We start from the raw sequence: 17,315 nt of genomic DNA on the forward strand, positions 1-17,315 counted from the left end.
TTGATCTCAATGAAATTATCGCAAAATATACGAAGTACTTAAAAGCACTTGTGTTTCATATTAAAATAACAATGAGAATTTCGAAAGAAAAAAGTATGTATTTACAGATATTTTATAATTATTTATTTAAAAAAAGAAATTATAATAAGTAATATACGATTATTATAATTTTCGTTATAAAAAATTATGATGTGCAAATGCTTGTTGTTAAATTATTGCATAAATATTTATATGCTATATATTTATTGTATATCTTTGAATACTTGATGCTTTCATTTATGTACAGAATGAATCATCAAATTTTGCCACTTTTGATAAATTCTGATAAAAGATATGTCTTATAGAAAAATGTTTATTACGTAATTTCGCAAAGTACATTTCGCAGAGCACAGTCTTGTTTCAGCTTTCAAGAATTCAAGAGATCATATATTTTCATAAAACTATTTAATAAAACCATTTAATTAAATCAGTTTTTCTTACATATAAATCTATTTTCATCTATTATTCTATATATAAAAGTGTTAAGATAGAATCATTAAAAATCAATATATAGTTTACGATATATTTTGAAATTTATTTTTACATATAACATATAAAATGTGTGAGCTATCTTATAGTGTTTGATAGTGTAAGATATTTTATAGTGTTGAGATATCTTATAGTATCATCTTTCCATTAGCGTATTTACTAAATTTATCACAGAATAATGAATAAAATTCATGAATAGAATTGATTCACTCTGTTCTTATGCAAACATGGCAGCTGCAATATTGTATATATATTGTTTTTTAAGTATAACTGTGCAATTTTTTTATAATATAACATGAATTATTATTCCATTTACTAATCAATGTACATATACAAAAGTCTATATATCAAGTATTATTCAATTTATTATTAATATATATTTATTATTAATAAAAATACTGCTTAAAGAATACATCAAAGATATAAGAAAATCTCATCAAGTATATCTTTTCCTCTAAATAATAATAATTCTTTAAGAATAGAACTTCTTCAGTCAAAAAATAGTTCTTTACAAAAATATAATTAAAAAATATACATAAATTAATGGTATATAAAAATTAATAAGTTAATAAAGAATTACTAAAATCAAAGAATTGCTAAAAGAAAACTTACATTTGTTGAAAATTATTTTTTGCTAATGGGCAACAAGTTATATCAGATGTAAAATTACAAAATTGGTCAGGCTTATCTTTCTCGCTGATGAGCAGTAAGTCGTGTTATATTTGGACATAAGCAGGATATTCAGCAATAGTATATTTGACGCGCGTTTTTTCAGATAAAATATTTAATTTATAATTGAATATATTAAAATATAAACTTAAATTTAAACGGGCCATCAGAGCCAAACGCGGATGGTAGTGCCTAAGTTCAACGAGAATTAAGTTTTCGTTGAAACTTATTTGTGTGCACAGGGAACAAAATTTTCTTGGTACGATAATATATTAATTTCCAAATTTATCAATTCAAAAAATCATCAAATATACTGGTGTTGAATATTTTATTCATGCTCAAATTTTACTTCTAGTAGATTGATCGCCTTTTAATGCGCGAAAAAAATAATTATTAAACATACTTAACCGTTTACGCTTTCTTGTGATTTTATGTCTAATATAACTACGTCTAATATTGCCCACTAGCAAAAAATGTAACATACTTAATTTCCATTGTGATTTTAATAATTTTTCATATCATTAATTTACATATATCAAGGTTGCTCTATTTAGTTACTTCTACTGTATAATATAATATCTGAAAAAATATATATTATGAAATAGATTATATATAATTATTATATATATATTTTGTTAAATAATATATATAATAATATAATTATATATATTTTTTTTAATATTCATTAAATATATATATATATAAATATAAGAAAAAGAGAATTATTGCAATATATAATAGCAAATATTTTTAAAAATTAAATTTTTAATTTTTAATCACTGCCATTGCCACTGCCGCTACCAAGATAGATAGCATATAGTGCGTTGCATAGCGGAGAGTGAATGAACTTCGGACATTAAATCTTGAAATCTGTAGACTGTTCCTTATCATAAATGTAAAACAATTTCATATCTTCAATTTTGTTGACACTGAACTATGATTAAAACTATGATTAAAACATTTCATTGCTTGAGAAATATATGCGACGGGAAATGCGAATCATTATATTTATGTTGTCGGCATCATAATGCTCTAAACGAAATGATAAACCGTTAGTAGTTGTCATGTTGCTGATAACAATATATCAGTATCACTGATTGTTTGCTTTCGAAATTTCGTCAACTGATTACTTGTATAAACACACTCGTGTTGTGGCATTCAGGCTTAACGCCTCCTATTTTGATATTTGTAACATATAATAAACATATGACAAATAATATATATAATGCAGTAGCGCAAATTTGTTCAATATGATTAATCATATTTGATTATCTGGGAATATGTTCGGTTGCAGCCGGTAAGAACGCGTGATTACGCGACGACTATTGCAATTGCAGTCGACCGAGTAATAAATCCACCACGAGACTTCCACCGCCCTCTTCTCCACGACCATAAATTCTAGTTTCGCACGATGCTACATGCAGTTAGCTCTAGTTGGTTTGTCGTTGTGATCCGTCGTGCTTGCCGATTTTACAGTATCGACAAGGTAATTCTTCGCGATCGCGTCTTGCAGTTTACAATTAAAAATTCTTAAATAAAAATCGCTTTCACTTTCTTACCACAATTAATTTACCTTCGTATATTGAATACTGAACTAATCAGATGAAAATATATATTTATTTATATATAATTTTCACAAACATATTCTCTAAACATTACAGTTCATATTTAGAATTAAATCAATTAAATTTTATTTAATTCAAATAACACAACAAAATTTTTATAATATATAATTTGTTGTTCATAATCTAGTCTTTTTTCAGGCGTATGTGTGTGTGTGTGTGTATCAAATAATAAAATAATTTTATCTATATATTAGCAAAATAATGCAATATCATTGATCAATTAATTATCGATAAATTCGGAATTTAAGATAGAAATGTCCTTTCGTATTTTTTGTCTTATTTTATCCTATAAATTATAAATCGAATCATAATTTTTAAAAATTAATTGTGACAATTATATATTTAAAATAAAGCAAATAGTAGATATTATTAGATATTATAGATATCATCTTCTAAATTAAAACAAATTTTTTAATTTAAGATTATTTTTTTTTAATTTCTTTTTATAATTGGCAAATTTATATTCCAAATTATTTTTTAAATGTTAAAATTAGATAAGAATATGTTTTTATCTTGATGAATAATAACTTTTATTATGCACGTGCTATAAAAAAGATAGTGCGGTCAAGAGTGTAGTTTATATAACTTGCTCCGACAGTACATATATAGTCAAGAGCGTAGTTCTAAACGATCCTACAAGCTAAATAGATATGTAATCGCATTTATCTTTTATTAATTTTGATAGATAGAGTATTAAAATTAAAAAAAGAAATTAATAAATGATTCATTCTGTTTATCAACGATATAATCATGTTATTCTATATGCAATTTGAATTTGAATTTTTATTTTTATACATTTTATACTATACTATTGTATTTTACTATATGCACACCTGCAAAAGATAATTCGTTAAGAAGGAACTGGATGGATCAGCTACATCAAAAGTTAATAAATCTAATACATTTCGAAATTCATTAATAAAATTTAATCTCGAAAATAAATATTATTTTATATCGAATTCACTTTTTTATAGCTTACCTGTATAACGACAAAAATTCATGAAAATAAAAATCTTAATTCTACAAAGCAAATCTTTACTTTAATTCATAAATTAATTATTAATTATATATTTTAAAAGGCTAAAAATGCTTTGCGCAAATTCATGTATGTATGTAAAATTTATTAAATTGATTAACTTTTGACATAATTAAGCCGAACAATTCTAACAATTCTTTAATTATCATTATTTCTTTTGTTGCGTTATTATGCATTATCTGGTTCATTTACAAATAGTCACTGACAAGATACTATTAAAGACCAATAGGCAAGTTTAGTGTGATTGGAAAAAAACTGGTTGCGGACTACTGTTGATAAGAAAATCTTTATATTGTCGATAATAAAATAGTAATAAAATGTTTATTTTGCCTTAAGGCTAAAAAATAATATGAAAGATCTATACATTTTTGATAATAAAATAATAGACGAACTAAAATATTCACATAATTTAAATACCTCGTGTAATTACCTTCAATGTAATCAAGCTGGGGGGGTCAATTGTGTATCACATTATTAAGTGAAAATTACAAAAGTGAGCAAATTTATTAGATGTTGACTAATGAAATTATAAATATTCTAGTATATTTGCTCACTTTTGTAATTTTCACCAAGTTGTGTGATACACAGTCGACCCCCTGGTAATGCCATTAATCTTTTATTATCTCTGAATTTATCGAGTTTTCTTGATAATTAAAAAATTTACCCAAGGCCAGCCATCTTTAAAGGCGCCTTTTCATGCTGACGCTCGGTGCTCATTTTTAAAAGACATCACGCGATTAAAAATAAAGATCGATTCGTCATTTTTTGGTCACATGATGGCTCTTGACGTTGAAAATGAGCGTCAAGCGTATCATGAATTTGTGCCTTAATAGTATCTCGTCGGTGGAGTAACTATGGTCCATATTCTGAATCCTCTTTTATCGATAAAAGTGCCTCTAAAGGGGCTTACAGCCAATCAGAAGGCTTATAAGCCACTTTTAAAGGCACTTTTATCAATAAAAGAGGATTCAGAATATGGACCTATGTTTATATAATTATGGCTGTGTTCCGATATTTACTGCCAGTACTGAAAATCTATAGTTTACGTTACATATACTATAGATTTTCAGTACTGGCAGTTTATATCGGAATGCAACCTATATAGGTCTTTCTTCCTGTCAAACTCGTGCTCGACTTCTATTTGCTTACTGTAGGCATATATATTTAATTATCATCAAAAACCACGTGAATTTCTTGTTCTCTTTACGTTGAAATAAATTAATTTCTTCACATTTTTATAGATATAATAGTATATAGATTGATAAGAGATATTTTGGAGCTTATTGATTGATAAGTAGCCGTGAATTTTGATAAAAGACCAGATTTTTTGTTTTTGACGTGATTGACAATTTAACATGATTGCAATAAAGAAACTGGCAGAAATAGGAGCTTCACACTTCATTCTATCTAAAATGATAGTAACGAATAGGAATAGAAGGGGGCTTGATTGCATCGGCATAATCACTTGATCTCTTGCTTTCCAAATGACGTAAAAGTGATAATAGGTTATTGCTATTTCGGTATGACCGACATTTATCGAGATTTCACACGAGTCACAGTTGACGCGTACACGTGATCAATCGAAAGTCTGCACGAGACTGTAGTATGACACGTGACAATATGTAATAAATTAAATGTTGGTGTGTGCGTGAATGTAAGTTGCATTGTATGTATATATGAACATATAAATTACACTCGCCAATGATTTGATTATAGTTCGCAAGAAAACAATAGCAACATTTTGATACTGTACTATGAAACTTGTGATTTGGTATCTTTATATTTTAATTTTTAGCGTTTTTTAAATTAATTATAATTATTATTCTAAAAAAATTATAAAAGAAGAATGCAAAACTTATAGCTTCCATGTCTATTCTTATTTTTTTCGTTTTAGCTTTCATATGTATTCTTATGATTCTTTTTTGTTTATTAATATTTTAACATATATTTTTTATAGATGGTGAATTCAGACAAAATAATAAACATATGGAAAGCTGCTGACGCTGTGACATTTGATGTTGACTCGACTGTTACTAGAGAAGAAGGCATTGATGAACTTGCAAATTTTTGTGGAAAAGGAGAACAAATTCGTGAATTGTATGTGTTTTTTGAAATAGAGTATTACTATTGAACTACTATTGAACTAGATTAATTTGTAATTTAATTTTGTTTATATTTGTTTGTAATATAAAGATTCCAAATCTTTCATCTAATACGAAATATTGAAACATGTATTTTTCAGAACAAAACAGGCCATGCAAGGTGACATGACTTTCCAGCAATCCTTGTTAATGCGATTGCAGATCATAAATCCAAGTTTAACTCAAGTGAAAGAGTTTTTAAATATACATGAAATAAAATTAACTAATGGTATCAAGTAAGACACTTATTTTTTAAATGTAATATATACACAGATATTAATTTAATATATTAAGAATCAATTTAATATATTATAAATCGATTTTTAATATATTAAGAATTATATATTAATTATATTATATTAAGAATTGATATTCTTTTTAGAGAACTTGTGTCAGATTTACAAGCTCGTGGAAAAGATGTGTACCTAATTTCAGGTGGTTTCCACTGTCTTATTTTGCCAGTTGCTAGAAAATTAAATATAAAACCTGAGAATATATATGCTAATAAATTGAAATTTTATTTTACAGGTGAGAATATAAGCATTAATAAATTTATAATTTTTTTTAAACTACTACATATATAAAATGTATGATCGCATGTCCTAGGTGAGTTTGCTGGATTCGATGAAAATCAGCCAACATCTAGAAGTGGTGGCAAAGCAGAAGTAATACAGCATCTTAAAGAAACAAGAGGATATAAAACTATTGTTCATATCGGTGATGGTTCAACAGATTTAGAAGCGTCACCTCCAGCGGATGCATTTATAGGCATGTAGAGAATGTTCATTTAAGAATCTCTTAACTGCTTTATTTGAAAGTCTTCTAGGAAATGTTTTATATTTTATGTTGAAATAATGATAGTAATTACACACAAATAAGTATATACATTTAATACTTAGTTATATATTTCCACAGGATTTGGTGGTAATGTCATTCGTGAAAGTGTAAAATCACGTGCTCAGTGGTTTGTAATGAACTTTGATGATCTTAGAAGAATCTTATAATTATAAAAATAGAGTGTCTGTATGTGTATATATATATATATATATATATATATATATATATATATATGTATATAAACTACATAAAATGATTGATGTAGGAAAAATACGTGTAAAAATATTGCATTGGAATTTTAAAAATATGCATTATATATACATTTTAGATAAAATATTAAAACAAGATAACAAAAATTCATTTTTTGTTACCTTGTTTTAGTAAAACCATATAATGTGTTTTTATATATTTTTCCAAAAATGAATTTTGGATAAAGCTTTATAGTTATAATTCATATATACATATATACGCATAGATATATATTTAAATATATATATATATGCAACTAACAGATTGATTTGTGTATGTATTGAACTATATAAATTAAAGTTGACACAATTTGAAAAACGTCACTCATAAATAATATATTTTATTCTCTATACAATTGAATAAAATATAATAAACAATTACTAGTTTGATATAGCGATTTTTTTGTATTATTTATGTATGTAACATTTTATTTGAATTACGAATTGCTATTAATATAATTCTAAACTAGTTTACAATCCTGTACATAATTACATTGTTAAATTTGTATGCAAAAATTGTTTGTCTATCATTATCAACAAATCGAACATCAGCGAATAATAAAATCGTAATGCAACAATGTAAAACGCAATGAAATACATATCTAAATTTTATTTTCAATTAAAACTAATTACTGCAAAATTTTCTTTAACAATTTTTTATCCTCGATATGTATTGTATTTGATGCCTTACAATGTTGATCTCAAAGATTGCTTATAATTCGATGTTGTTCTATTGTAAGGTAATAATAATTGACGATAAATTACGTATCAGCGCTTAACTTTTCTTGTTTCTTTTGCGAAATCCACTCTTGTATTTTTTGTTGAAGTTCGACATTTGCTTTTATCATATCCATAGTAAGAGGAGATCGATTAAAAGGATCAGTCTGATCACTCAGTAAATGTCTGAAATATATTGATACATATAATATATTTTACATGATAATATTATTATAATATTTCGTATATTAACCTTGCTATAGTTTGACGATCGATGGTTATTTTTGATGATGGTAAAATTACAGGATCTGTCATAACAGTTGACATGATTGGATCCAGAAATTCATCGGGAATACCAATCAAAATTTCATCTTCCTCTCGTTTTTGATTTGCAGCTTTTTCCACACTCTTTGCAAATTGATCCAAATCCTCCAGTATTCCCATACCACCAATACGAACTATGACGTACGTATGTTTTTTTAAATATATTTTTACATTTTTATTTGTTCATTCTTATTAGTATAAATAAATCGTAGATAAAATTAAGAAAAAAATGTAAAAATGCTTACCAAGCACATTATCAGCAAGTTTAAAAAGTTCTGGACTGTAAGAACGTCCGTCTTGCGACACGGCTAATGTAAAGCTTTCATTTTTGCTGAGATTAATATAGATCTCACATATATTCAGTACCAAATTTGCAGGATTAAATGCATATTCTTTTTGATCGTTCACCTAGATTCCATAGATGTAAAATTACGATAAATTATACGACATTTATAATTTATTATTATTTGTAAATGTTTTAAAATTACCTTAAGATTTTTTTTATTTGGCCCCACTAATTGTAATAATAAATAATTAAGCATAGAAGCAATACGATCCACCATTGTTGGGTGACAAAAGATTGATTTTATTTCAGTGGTCAACATTTTTATTGTTTGTATAGTTTTTCTGCCCAGAATATTATCAAAACGTGCAATCATACCAATATGTTGAAGATAGCCTGCTTGCTGTTCGCGTTCATTTGGCGGTAGTTTATTCCATTCTCCGCTTTCCCTTGTATTTATAAAAAAAACAAAGCAATATATATTTAAATGCAATATTTTATAAAGCATTTTATAATTCAAAAAAGATTTTAAAAAAATAATATACAACAGAATGAAATCCTACATTATATGATGTTAGAAATACCTAGCTTGGATCATTTGTTTTAATTGTGCCATATTTGATAAAGCCTCATCCAAGAGAAATACAGCATCATTCATTAATAGATTAATGAAACGTAAGAATAGTGGTGGCTGAACTGCTTCCATGTTGTTTTCCGCCTCTTTAGCTAAAATACTGGCGCATTATAATTAAATAAAATGTTTTATCTCTCTTGTGGCGAATTCTATGAATATGTAATAAAAATAATGATTAAATATCATAATTTTACTTACATAAAAATATTGCGATGCTCATCAAGTTTCCATAAGTAATCCATCACAATATACATCGGACGACGATAATTGAATTTCTGCTCAAATTGTACACTTTGTCCCGTCATTTCGATGCTTACAAACACGTGCAGCAAATTAGGAATTATCTATTTGCAAATCAACAACACATGAGAGAGAGAAATTAGGTGCATATGCATCTCTTGTTAATGAACACTACGTAGATATGAACATTGTGCTCACTTGTTGTCTGTATGGATGAAAGAGAAACAATTGTTCTCTATGGAAAGTTCCTAAGTTGGGTATTGCTGGAACAACGCTCTCATCTGTAGTCGGTAAAAGTGCCTCCAGACTTTCGGCTAAACGAGCGCGTAAATGTGGATTATACAGGCGATGTTGAGATTCCATCAAAACTATAATCTAAAGAAATCGATGCATAAACTTAATGATCGCATGAAGATGTATAACTTATTCTATCTTTACTTACTTCTGTCAAAATCGGATTTAAAAAACTGGAACCCTGTTCCTCAAATGTGTTCGGACTAAAGCGACGTAAAAAACATAAAAATCCAATAGTGTTCTCTATTACAAACTCTGGAATGCACCTGTGGAAATGTACTTATCAATTTTGTTTATTTCACTTGTTTTTTATTATATTTATATACTTTAGTATATATTTAGTACCTTAGTGTAATTGGAACAGTTTCTGGTAATGGGAATGTAACAGGTATATATTGTTTTGGCGCAAAGCTTTGTATGTTCTCTCCTTCGGTTATGATATTTAAGTTTACTTGTATCAACCAAAATGCTGTCATTGCATGAAATTTTGCTAAGTGTTCCAACATTTCTGGCACTAGAAGGCTCGTTTTAAGAGATAAGTATCTATAACATATGATAATATATAAAAGAAAAAAATGTATTAATATTTATGTATTAAAAATGTATATGTATTAATGTGTTTTTTTTTTTTATACATACTTTGTCATCTCAGTTTCCATTCGTTGCGTTATGAGCTCTAGCACCTCTGAACTACCACCAACTCGAGCATCATTGTAAGCTCTTTGTATCCTAGCTAAATCTTGATTTATCCTACAGAATTAAAAATGACGAAATATTTTGCATATTATTAAACTATTCAAAAAAATTACAGGATTGATTTTTTCTTCATACCTTAAAAATTTATCGAGTATAACTCTATAACCAAGATCTAGTGCACGATGTGTAAGGAAAAAACATTCTGTTGTAAATCCAAATGAATTCGCTATAGGTCGACTCTCTCCTTCTGGAGTTGGTATCAAACATGTTTCTGAACTTAAATCCTTCATATGTATACCACGTTGTAAAATCTCAGCTTCATTCTTTGCCTATGAATGTAAACATACATAGTGCAACACTAATTAAACATTTATTCACTTAAATAAATAAATAAATATATATATATATATATATATATACTAAATATTATATATTAAATATAGATTTAACATTTAAACTAATATCTATAGCACCATTTATTATACATTGGAATTTTTTAACAAGTTTGAAATTCTGAACATAATAGCAAAATTGTTCCCATTTCATTCTCAAACTTAAATTCAAAACTATAGTATCATTTTTTATGCGCTATTTCGAGATTAACTGATATGTCAATGCACATGAATACTATGTAATTTTTCTTAAGCTCTCAAGAAACCAACCTCAGCACTACAATATGTAGGATCTATTTTTGGTATTTTGGTATCATTAGATTTGACACAAAATGGTTGACAAAGACGCAGCAATACATTGCTCACATTCAGCATGAAACCATCTGACACACACAATACCCCAAGTAATCCTACTTCCATGTGAGAATTCCAAAGTTTTCCTCTATTTACATTCATATGGAGACAATTACTCAGCCATTGCAGAGTCAAATGACGAACTTCCGTCGAGCACTTCAGTAAGGAATGAAAAATTTTGTGTAACTGTTCATTTAGGCTATTCATAGCTGTCCATATGTTACCTTCCATGACTGTATTTGGCTGTAATATTTCAATAATTTATAAGTAAAAATTCTGTAATTTAAAATACTATTGCACTACTAAAAAAAATCGTACTTGCTGTAGAGGTTTATCAAACAGATCATATGGATCTTTAGTTGTTTTTGGTAAGCAGCTTATGTTGAAGAGTGCACCTAATAATGTATCTGAATATGCGCAACCTTGATTATTTTTTGGTTTGCTATGACAAATTATCAACTTTGCCAATGGTTCAATAGTGGAAAATATATGCAGTAAAACAAACCACTGTTGACGAAAAGTAAACAAATTACTTTGAGCTGCCTCTTTATGAACAATGTCAAGAACAGGAGCAAATGACTTTATAATTATATCTTCTACATCACTTTCTCTGTTTGTCGTTATCAATTCTTCTATTATACCATTAACAAATAAAGGTAATTCTGACTTTGATGTAATATCATCCGTAAATAAAGCAACAAACTGACTGTGAACCTAGATGAATAACAAATATATAATTTTATAATATATACACTGCTGATATATATTTTACTTTGACAAGAATTATTTTCTAAAGATTTTCTTACAGAATTATGTACATATATATAAAGAAAATATACCTCCTGATATTGGAATAAGTCTGGTTCCTGTAAAGCTGTATTGACATTTCTCAGTATAATTTGACAAGCATTTCTTATAATCTGTTCCAAATCGCTGTTAATCTGATAATGTTTTAATCGACAATAACATTCATAGAGATAAGTTATAACTTGTGTCTCTAGAATATGGTTATCGGCACCTTGTACAATATCTTGTACTGCAGATTTAGGATCTGACAGCATCAAGCGCTCGAAGACTGCATGTTCAATTGAATCAGTGTCTATGAACACCAGAGATCCATGTGCACGACTATTGCTATTTTGACATAACGTCAAACCAAATACATGTGCCATGAGTTGATTGATTTTGTCGTCAAAAATTCTGGATTCTGTCTCATTTTCAGACTTATTATTAATAGTGTCCAACAATTCATTCGTGTAATTAGTATTACCATTTTCATTAGCAATCGTCTGATGCTGTGAAGAGAATGAGACAGCATCATTATCCGTGGAAAACAACCCAGCAAATGGGTTACCCTTTATATTGTCGCACATAATTAACTTTTTTCTTCTTACAACAAAATTTCCGTGATTAGCATAATTAAATTACAAGAAATAAACATTTCCCGTCATTGTTTCAGAGGCTATTTTTCACGATATCTCCGATATCAATATGCTTGAAATCAATGTACTTCTTTTTTACGGATATTCGGAGTATTCGGATTCGGATAGAGAGAAGAAAACGAGAGATGTCATGGTCCGCTTTTAGGTCCGCTTTTAGGATCCTTGAAAACGATGCATCCTCTATAAACATAAAAATGTCAACATAAACTACGAAGCCAATATCTACGAATGTTTTCAGTGGGTAACACACAATTTCGGGTTGTGTTCCATGCTACGTGCACGAAATGTCAATAACACAATGGGTCTGTTCTTTTTAGCTGCACTGCTGCACTAGTGCAATAAGTTGGAGAGAGACAAACATACTTTCTTTCACTCTAACTAATTGCACTAGTGTAGCAGTGCAGCTAAAAAGAACAGGCCCAACAAGTGTTGTAACGGAAAACGTTTGTATATATTAAATAAATTTCTAATATAAATAAATTTTGTAGTCTCTCTTTCTATCTATTAAGTATAATTAATTATTAAAATATATTATTCGATATTATATATTAATCATCCATCACCCGCCATATCGTCATTACTACATGTAATTTACAGGAAAAAGTAGTTAAATTTGAATTAATAACAATTAAATTAATCAACAATTTTAATTAATCAACAATTTTAATTAATCAACAATTTACAATTAAATAATTAAATATATAATTAATATATATAATTAATTCTATTATTAATTTATAATTAAATGCATAAAAAAAACCGTTTAAAATTTTTATTTTACTACTCAATAAATGAAGAAATCTTATTTTATCAATAACAAATATTTTACCAATAACAAATGAAAAAATTAAAATTTTGTTGATAAAATTTATTTAATAGATCATAAATATAATACGAGAGTATCATTAGAGATATTCTCTACAAAATTGATGATTTTTATGTTCTCATTTTTTATCATTTTAGCAAAAAAAATTTTAATAATTATATTATAAAATATCCTTAATATCGATTAAATAAATATTGATTATATACTTAAAAAGTACAATATATACTGCAACAAAATATAACTTATATTTGATAATATTCTTTTAAAAGAGAAAACAAAAGACGTGAAAATTATAAATGATAAATTATTATCATATCATATCTATTATATTAATAATCACAGACAATAATTACTTTTTTAAATATAATTAAGAAATATAAATATATTTTTGCACTTTTTAAATTTTTCGCCGATTTAGATGTAATTTGCTAATCATTGTTGGATTAAGAATGTGCAATAATAAACAAATTACAGGATTGAAAAATAAAAAAAAACAGTATATGTATTGATAATTAATTTATAATTTAAGAAACATATAAAATATTTTGCGTTTATTTAATGGAGTGCTAAATATTTTATGTGTCGTAATATATATGTAGGTATTATTGTTGTACCATCTTTGTTAATCGTATTATAACTTATAACGTTATTGTTTACATGTCGTGGTCTTACCGCTGCCGTCAATCCAGCATCTCTCTTCCTCAATTCCAGTGATGTCAAAATGCCCACGCTAGCAACACGCAACCGCGAATGGAGGGGGTAACGATCATATGAGCGATTCATGTGTCCGTTACCCCCTCCATTCATGGTTGCGTGTTGTAGCTTGGGCATCACTGCTTAATTCTGTTATTATTCACGCGACCTTCGAACAGTAAGATAGTGGAGCGAAATGCTCTGTCGAACTTTTCTATAAACGTGATCGCGACAAGTATTGGGAAATAATACACTATAAATATATATTATATAAGTTATATAATTAATAATTATTTGATTTTAATATATTTGATTGTGTATATATATATATATCGCGACTATAGATTTTTATCGAAAAAATGCTTATTTCGTAATTTATCTATTAATATTTAAAGTAAGAATCGAAATAAATATAATCAAATAGGAATCAAAATTATAAATTATAATTTTCTTGCATTTCTTATAGACAATAATTATATTTCTAACGATACTTAGAGTCAAATATATTTCATTCATAATATCTTATCAACTTGTCGACGGTCTATATGTAATTTGAATTCAAAACGCACAATAAAACAATCGAATTGTAAACTCGAATAACAAGCATAATAAAAGGCTCCCCGATATAATATCAATTATTTAATAATTCGATAATATACGAAGCGTTTCGTATCACTATTTCGCTGCCCGAGTGTCGCCGTGCGAATGATAACAAGGACGAAGCATATAAACAATAGCGCGGTATACGCCGCCAAGGCCGAACATGTTATTGATGACGTCACCACCGAAATATTTCAAATACTTTGACACGCATACGCGGAATATTACATTATAGAAGTATTTTAATAGGTGCTTTCCATTTACATCAAAACTCAGATAAATTTCACTTCTGTCTTTTTTTAACATGAATGTTAAAGAAAGACAGAAGTGAGATTTATCTGAGTTTTGATGTAAATGGAAAGCACCTATTAAAATACTTCTATAATGTAATATTCCGCGTATGCGTGTCAAAGTATCTGAAATATTTCGGTGGTGACGTCATCAATAACATGTTCGGCCTTGGCGGCGTATACCGCGCTATTGTTTATATGCTTCGGCCTTGTTATCATTCGCACGGCGACACTCGGGCAGCGAAATAGTGATACGAAACGCTTCGTATATTATCGAATTCTCTTTCATAACGCGATTGCGATTAATATCGAAACATAATTCGCTATGATTATTACACTTAATGATTAATTAACTTATAATAACATTGCAAACATTACTATATCACAAATTTTTATTTATTTTAATCTTTTGATCTTACGATTCGTATTATTGTATTATTGTGCGTATATGATATATATATATATATATATATATCAACAACAATGTGATAGCATTCCTATTACAAGTGGCGTATGATTTTAATCTCATGTAAACATCGAGCGAATCTTACATTTCGAATTGCTCTATTAGATATAATAAAATTTCGTACATATCTCGTGTTATTCCGTGATCGCAAGTGCTGTGCAAAATGTTCCACGTACTTAAAATATTAATTTAACGTATTTTCGCGAGTGTAAGTGCCATGAGGAAACAACAGGGAAGAAAAGAAGATTCGGAAAAGCATCGAGCTACAGACGAAACTACGGACGCAACAACTCTGATGATCTGAGAGGAGGAGGAGGCTTAGGAGAGGCATCCTGCACCGGCGGAACAACATGATGGTCAGTATTATTATTTATATTAATTATTATATCGTATTATTATTACTATTATATCTTATTATTAATTATTATATATTAATGATTAAATCGCGTATTAACTTGATTCATTTATTTGAATGATTTAAACAAGAAAAAATGAGAAAAATTTTTATAAAAACTTTTTCTATAAAAATTTCTACTTAAAAATTGAAATTATTTATAAGATTATTTCATATTTATACATTTATTTATAATTTGGATATAAAATTCAATGCGTACAATAATAATTTCTTAAAATATTAATTATTTTAAGCGCTGCTAAATTTGAATTTTTTTTATGTTACAGACTACGTAGCATCAACTCCGCTGTTGCGCATCGATGCCGGTGAGTGGTGAACTTTTATTTTGAAGCAATGGATTTGTAAATGCATGTACATAAATCCGTTACTTTTAATTCTCGGACGGCGGGACGCATGTACGAATTTTAATCAATTTTAAATCATAAAAAAATTTCTTTTATGTGTATTTATATTCTATATTTCTAAAATAGAATTTTATACTAAATTGTAAATTTATATTTTTAAACTTTTATAAAAAGAATAAATTGTAATATTATATTTTTAACTTTTATAAGAAGAAATATTAATTGTGTATCAAAATTAAAGTAGAAAGAAAAATATTTCTAAAATAAAGATGATATTTTTATTACAATGTTATATGATAGACATACATGGGATATTTATTTCCATTATATATGAGCTTTAAAACAGTTTTAAAGATATAGATTTTTAATAATCCGCCGAGAGTTAAGATGCATGCTAATTATATTCTATATATGCATGATAGTATATATTTTGCGATTTTTGACGACTAAATGACATGCGCGTCCAAAAAGCGATCGTAATATTGTACGATTGTAAACAAATTATTAGTCGTCTTATTGTCGAACAATAATCGGTAATAGAAGGAATTATTCTCCTTGCTTGATTTCTGACTCGTAGAAATGGAGTCAAAATAAATAGAATCAGAAGATATGTTGCGCGGCTAGGACTCCCTAAATTTATCGCAAATTCCTGGTTAAAGCTCCTTAAATTCCTCATTATAGCGAATAATTAGGGTTCCTCAAATTTCTTTATCACGAGTTTCTGGCGTAAGCCAGCATGTAGGACTGTTAGGGATGTTCGAGCTGTTAGGGTTGTTAGGTTTTAACAATTAGGGCATTAAATTTCCCACTCTATTGAATTGAGAAATTCTATTAATTGATACTAATATACTACAGTGATAGTATATTATCTGCTGATGGCCGGAATATATATGTATAGATCCTTCTATAGGATCAGCGTTGACTAATAAATATGAAGAAGATGATTTAATCACATTGCGTCCGATTTCTGATGTACGACATCCGATATCTAATAGGAGAATTTGTTTTATAAAACCTATGTAAGTATTAAATAAATCCTTGAACAGAGAATTTTTGTCAAAATCCTCTGAATATTAAATAAAAACAAGATTTATTGTTAAATAAAATATTATATATTGATAAATAAGCGACGAAGAAATATAATCTTTTTTTAAAAAATCATATTTACATTCTAAAATTCTCCCATATCGTAAGAATTTCTATTACAAGTTACGCTTTCTA

At 27.6% G+C, this 17,315-nt stretch overlaps 2 protein-coding genes and 1 long non-coding RNA gene across 7 annotated transcripts in view; 2 read left to right on the plus strand and 1 right to left on the minus strand.

The window, feature by feature from the left end:
* Positions 1 to 2,544: 2,544 nt before the first annotated feature.
* Aay (phosphoserine phosphatase) lies at positions 2,545 to 9,142 on the plus strand. Of its 4 annotated transcripts, none has more exons than XM_083092155.1 (6): positions 2,545 to 2,683; positions 5,816 to 5,955; positions 6,101 to 6,235; positions 6,382 to 6,527; positions 6,606 to 6,767; positions 6,915 to 9,142. In XM_083092155.1, exons 1-6 carry the CDS (start codon positions 2,609 to 2,611, stop codon positions 7,001 to 7,003), a joined length of 747 nt encoding a protein of 248 aa, XP_082948281.1. In that variant the 5' UTR covers positions 2,545 to 2,608; the 3' UTR covers positions 7,004 to 9,142. The 4 variants fall into 4 exon arrangements, with proteins under 4 accessions (XP_082948281.1, XP_082948283.1, XP_082948282.1 ...); XM_083092157.1 differs by lacking the exon at positions 2,545 to 2,683 and adding an exon at positions 4,880 to 5,008; XM_083092156.1 differs by lacking the exon at positions 2,545 to 2,683 and adding an exon at positions 5,132 to 5,512.
* On the minus strand, positions 6,497 to 12,644 carry Ube4a (Ubiquitination factor E4A). Of its 2 annotated transcripts, XM_083092154.1 has the most exons (15): positions 11,858 to 12,644; positions 11,337 to 11,732; positions 10,935 to 11,261; positions 10,408 to 10,601; positions 10,216 to 10,326; positions 9,922 to 10,119; positions 9,725 to 9,842; positions 9,481 to 9,657; positions 9,241 to 9,386; positions 8,993 to 9,142; positions 8,787 to 8,857; positions 8,614 to 8,639; positions 8,371 to 8,533; positions 8,055 to 8,259; positions 6,497 to 7,987 (listed from the first exon to the last, which is right to left on the minus strand). In XM_083092154.1, the coding sequence occupies exons 1-15, from the start codon at positions 12,389 to 12,391 to the stop codon at positions 7,846 to 7,848; spliced, it is 2,958 nt and encodes a 985-aa protein (XP_082948280.1). In that variant the 5' UTR covers positions 12,392 to 12,644; the 3' UTR covers positions 6,497 to 7,845. The 2 variants fall into 2 exon arrangements, with proteins under 2 accessions (XP_082948280.1, XP_082948279.1); XM_083092153.1 differs by having other exon boundaries at positions 8,614 to 8,857; positions 11,858 to 12,642.
* Positions 12,645 to 15,101: 2,457 nt separating this feature from the next.
* Positions 15,102 to 17,315, plus strand: part of LOC145967033 (uncharacterized) — a 49,252-nt gene continuing 47,038 nt past the window's right edge. The window contains exons 1-2 of the long non-coding RNA XR_014437273.1: positions 15,102 to 15,691; positions 16,017 to 16,055. This is a non-coding gene — a long non-coding RNA (uncharacterized LOC145967033). The remainder of the gene's footprint in view (positions 15,692 to 16,016; positions 16,056 to 17,315) is intronic.

The sequence above is a fragment of the Camponotus vicinus genome, unplaced genomic scaffold (genome assembly GCF_025532165.1).
Source record: "Camponotus vicinus isolate PSW18456_S1 unplaced genomic scaffold, iyCamVici1.0 SCAF_2, whole genome shotgun sequence".
Taxonomy (NCBI): Eukaryota; Metazoa; Arthropoda; class Insecta; order Hymenoptera; family Formicidae; genus Camponotus; species Camponotus vicinus.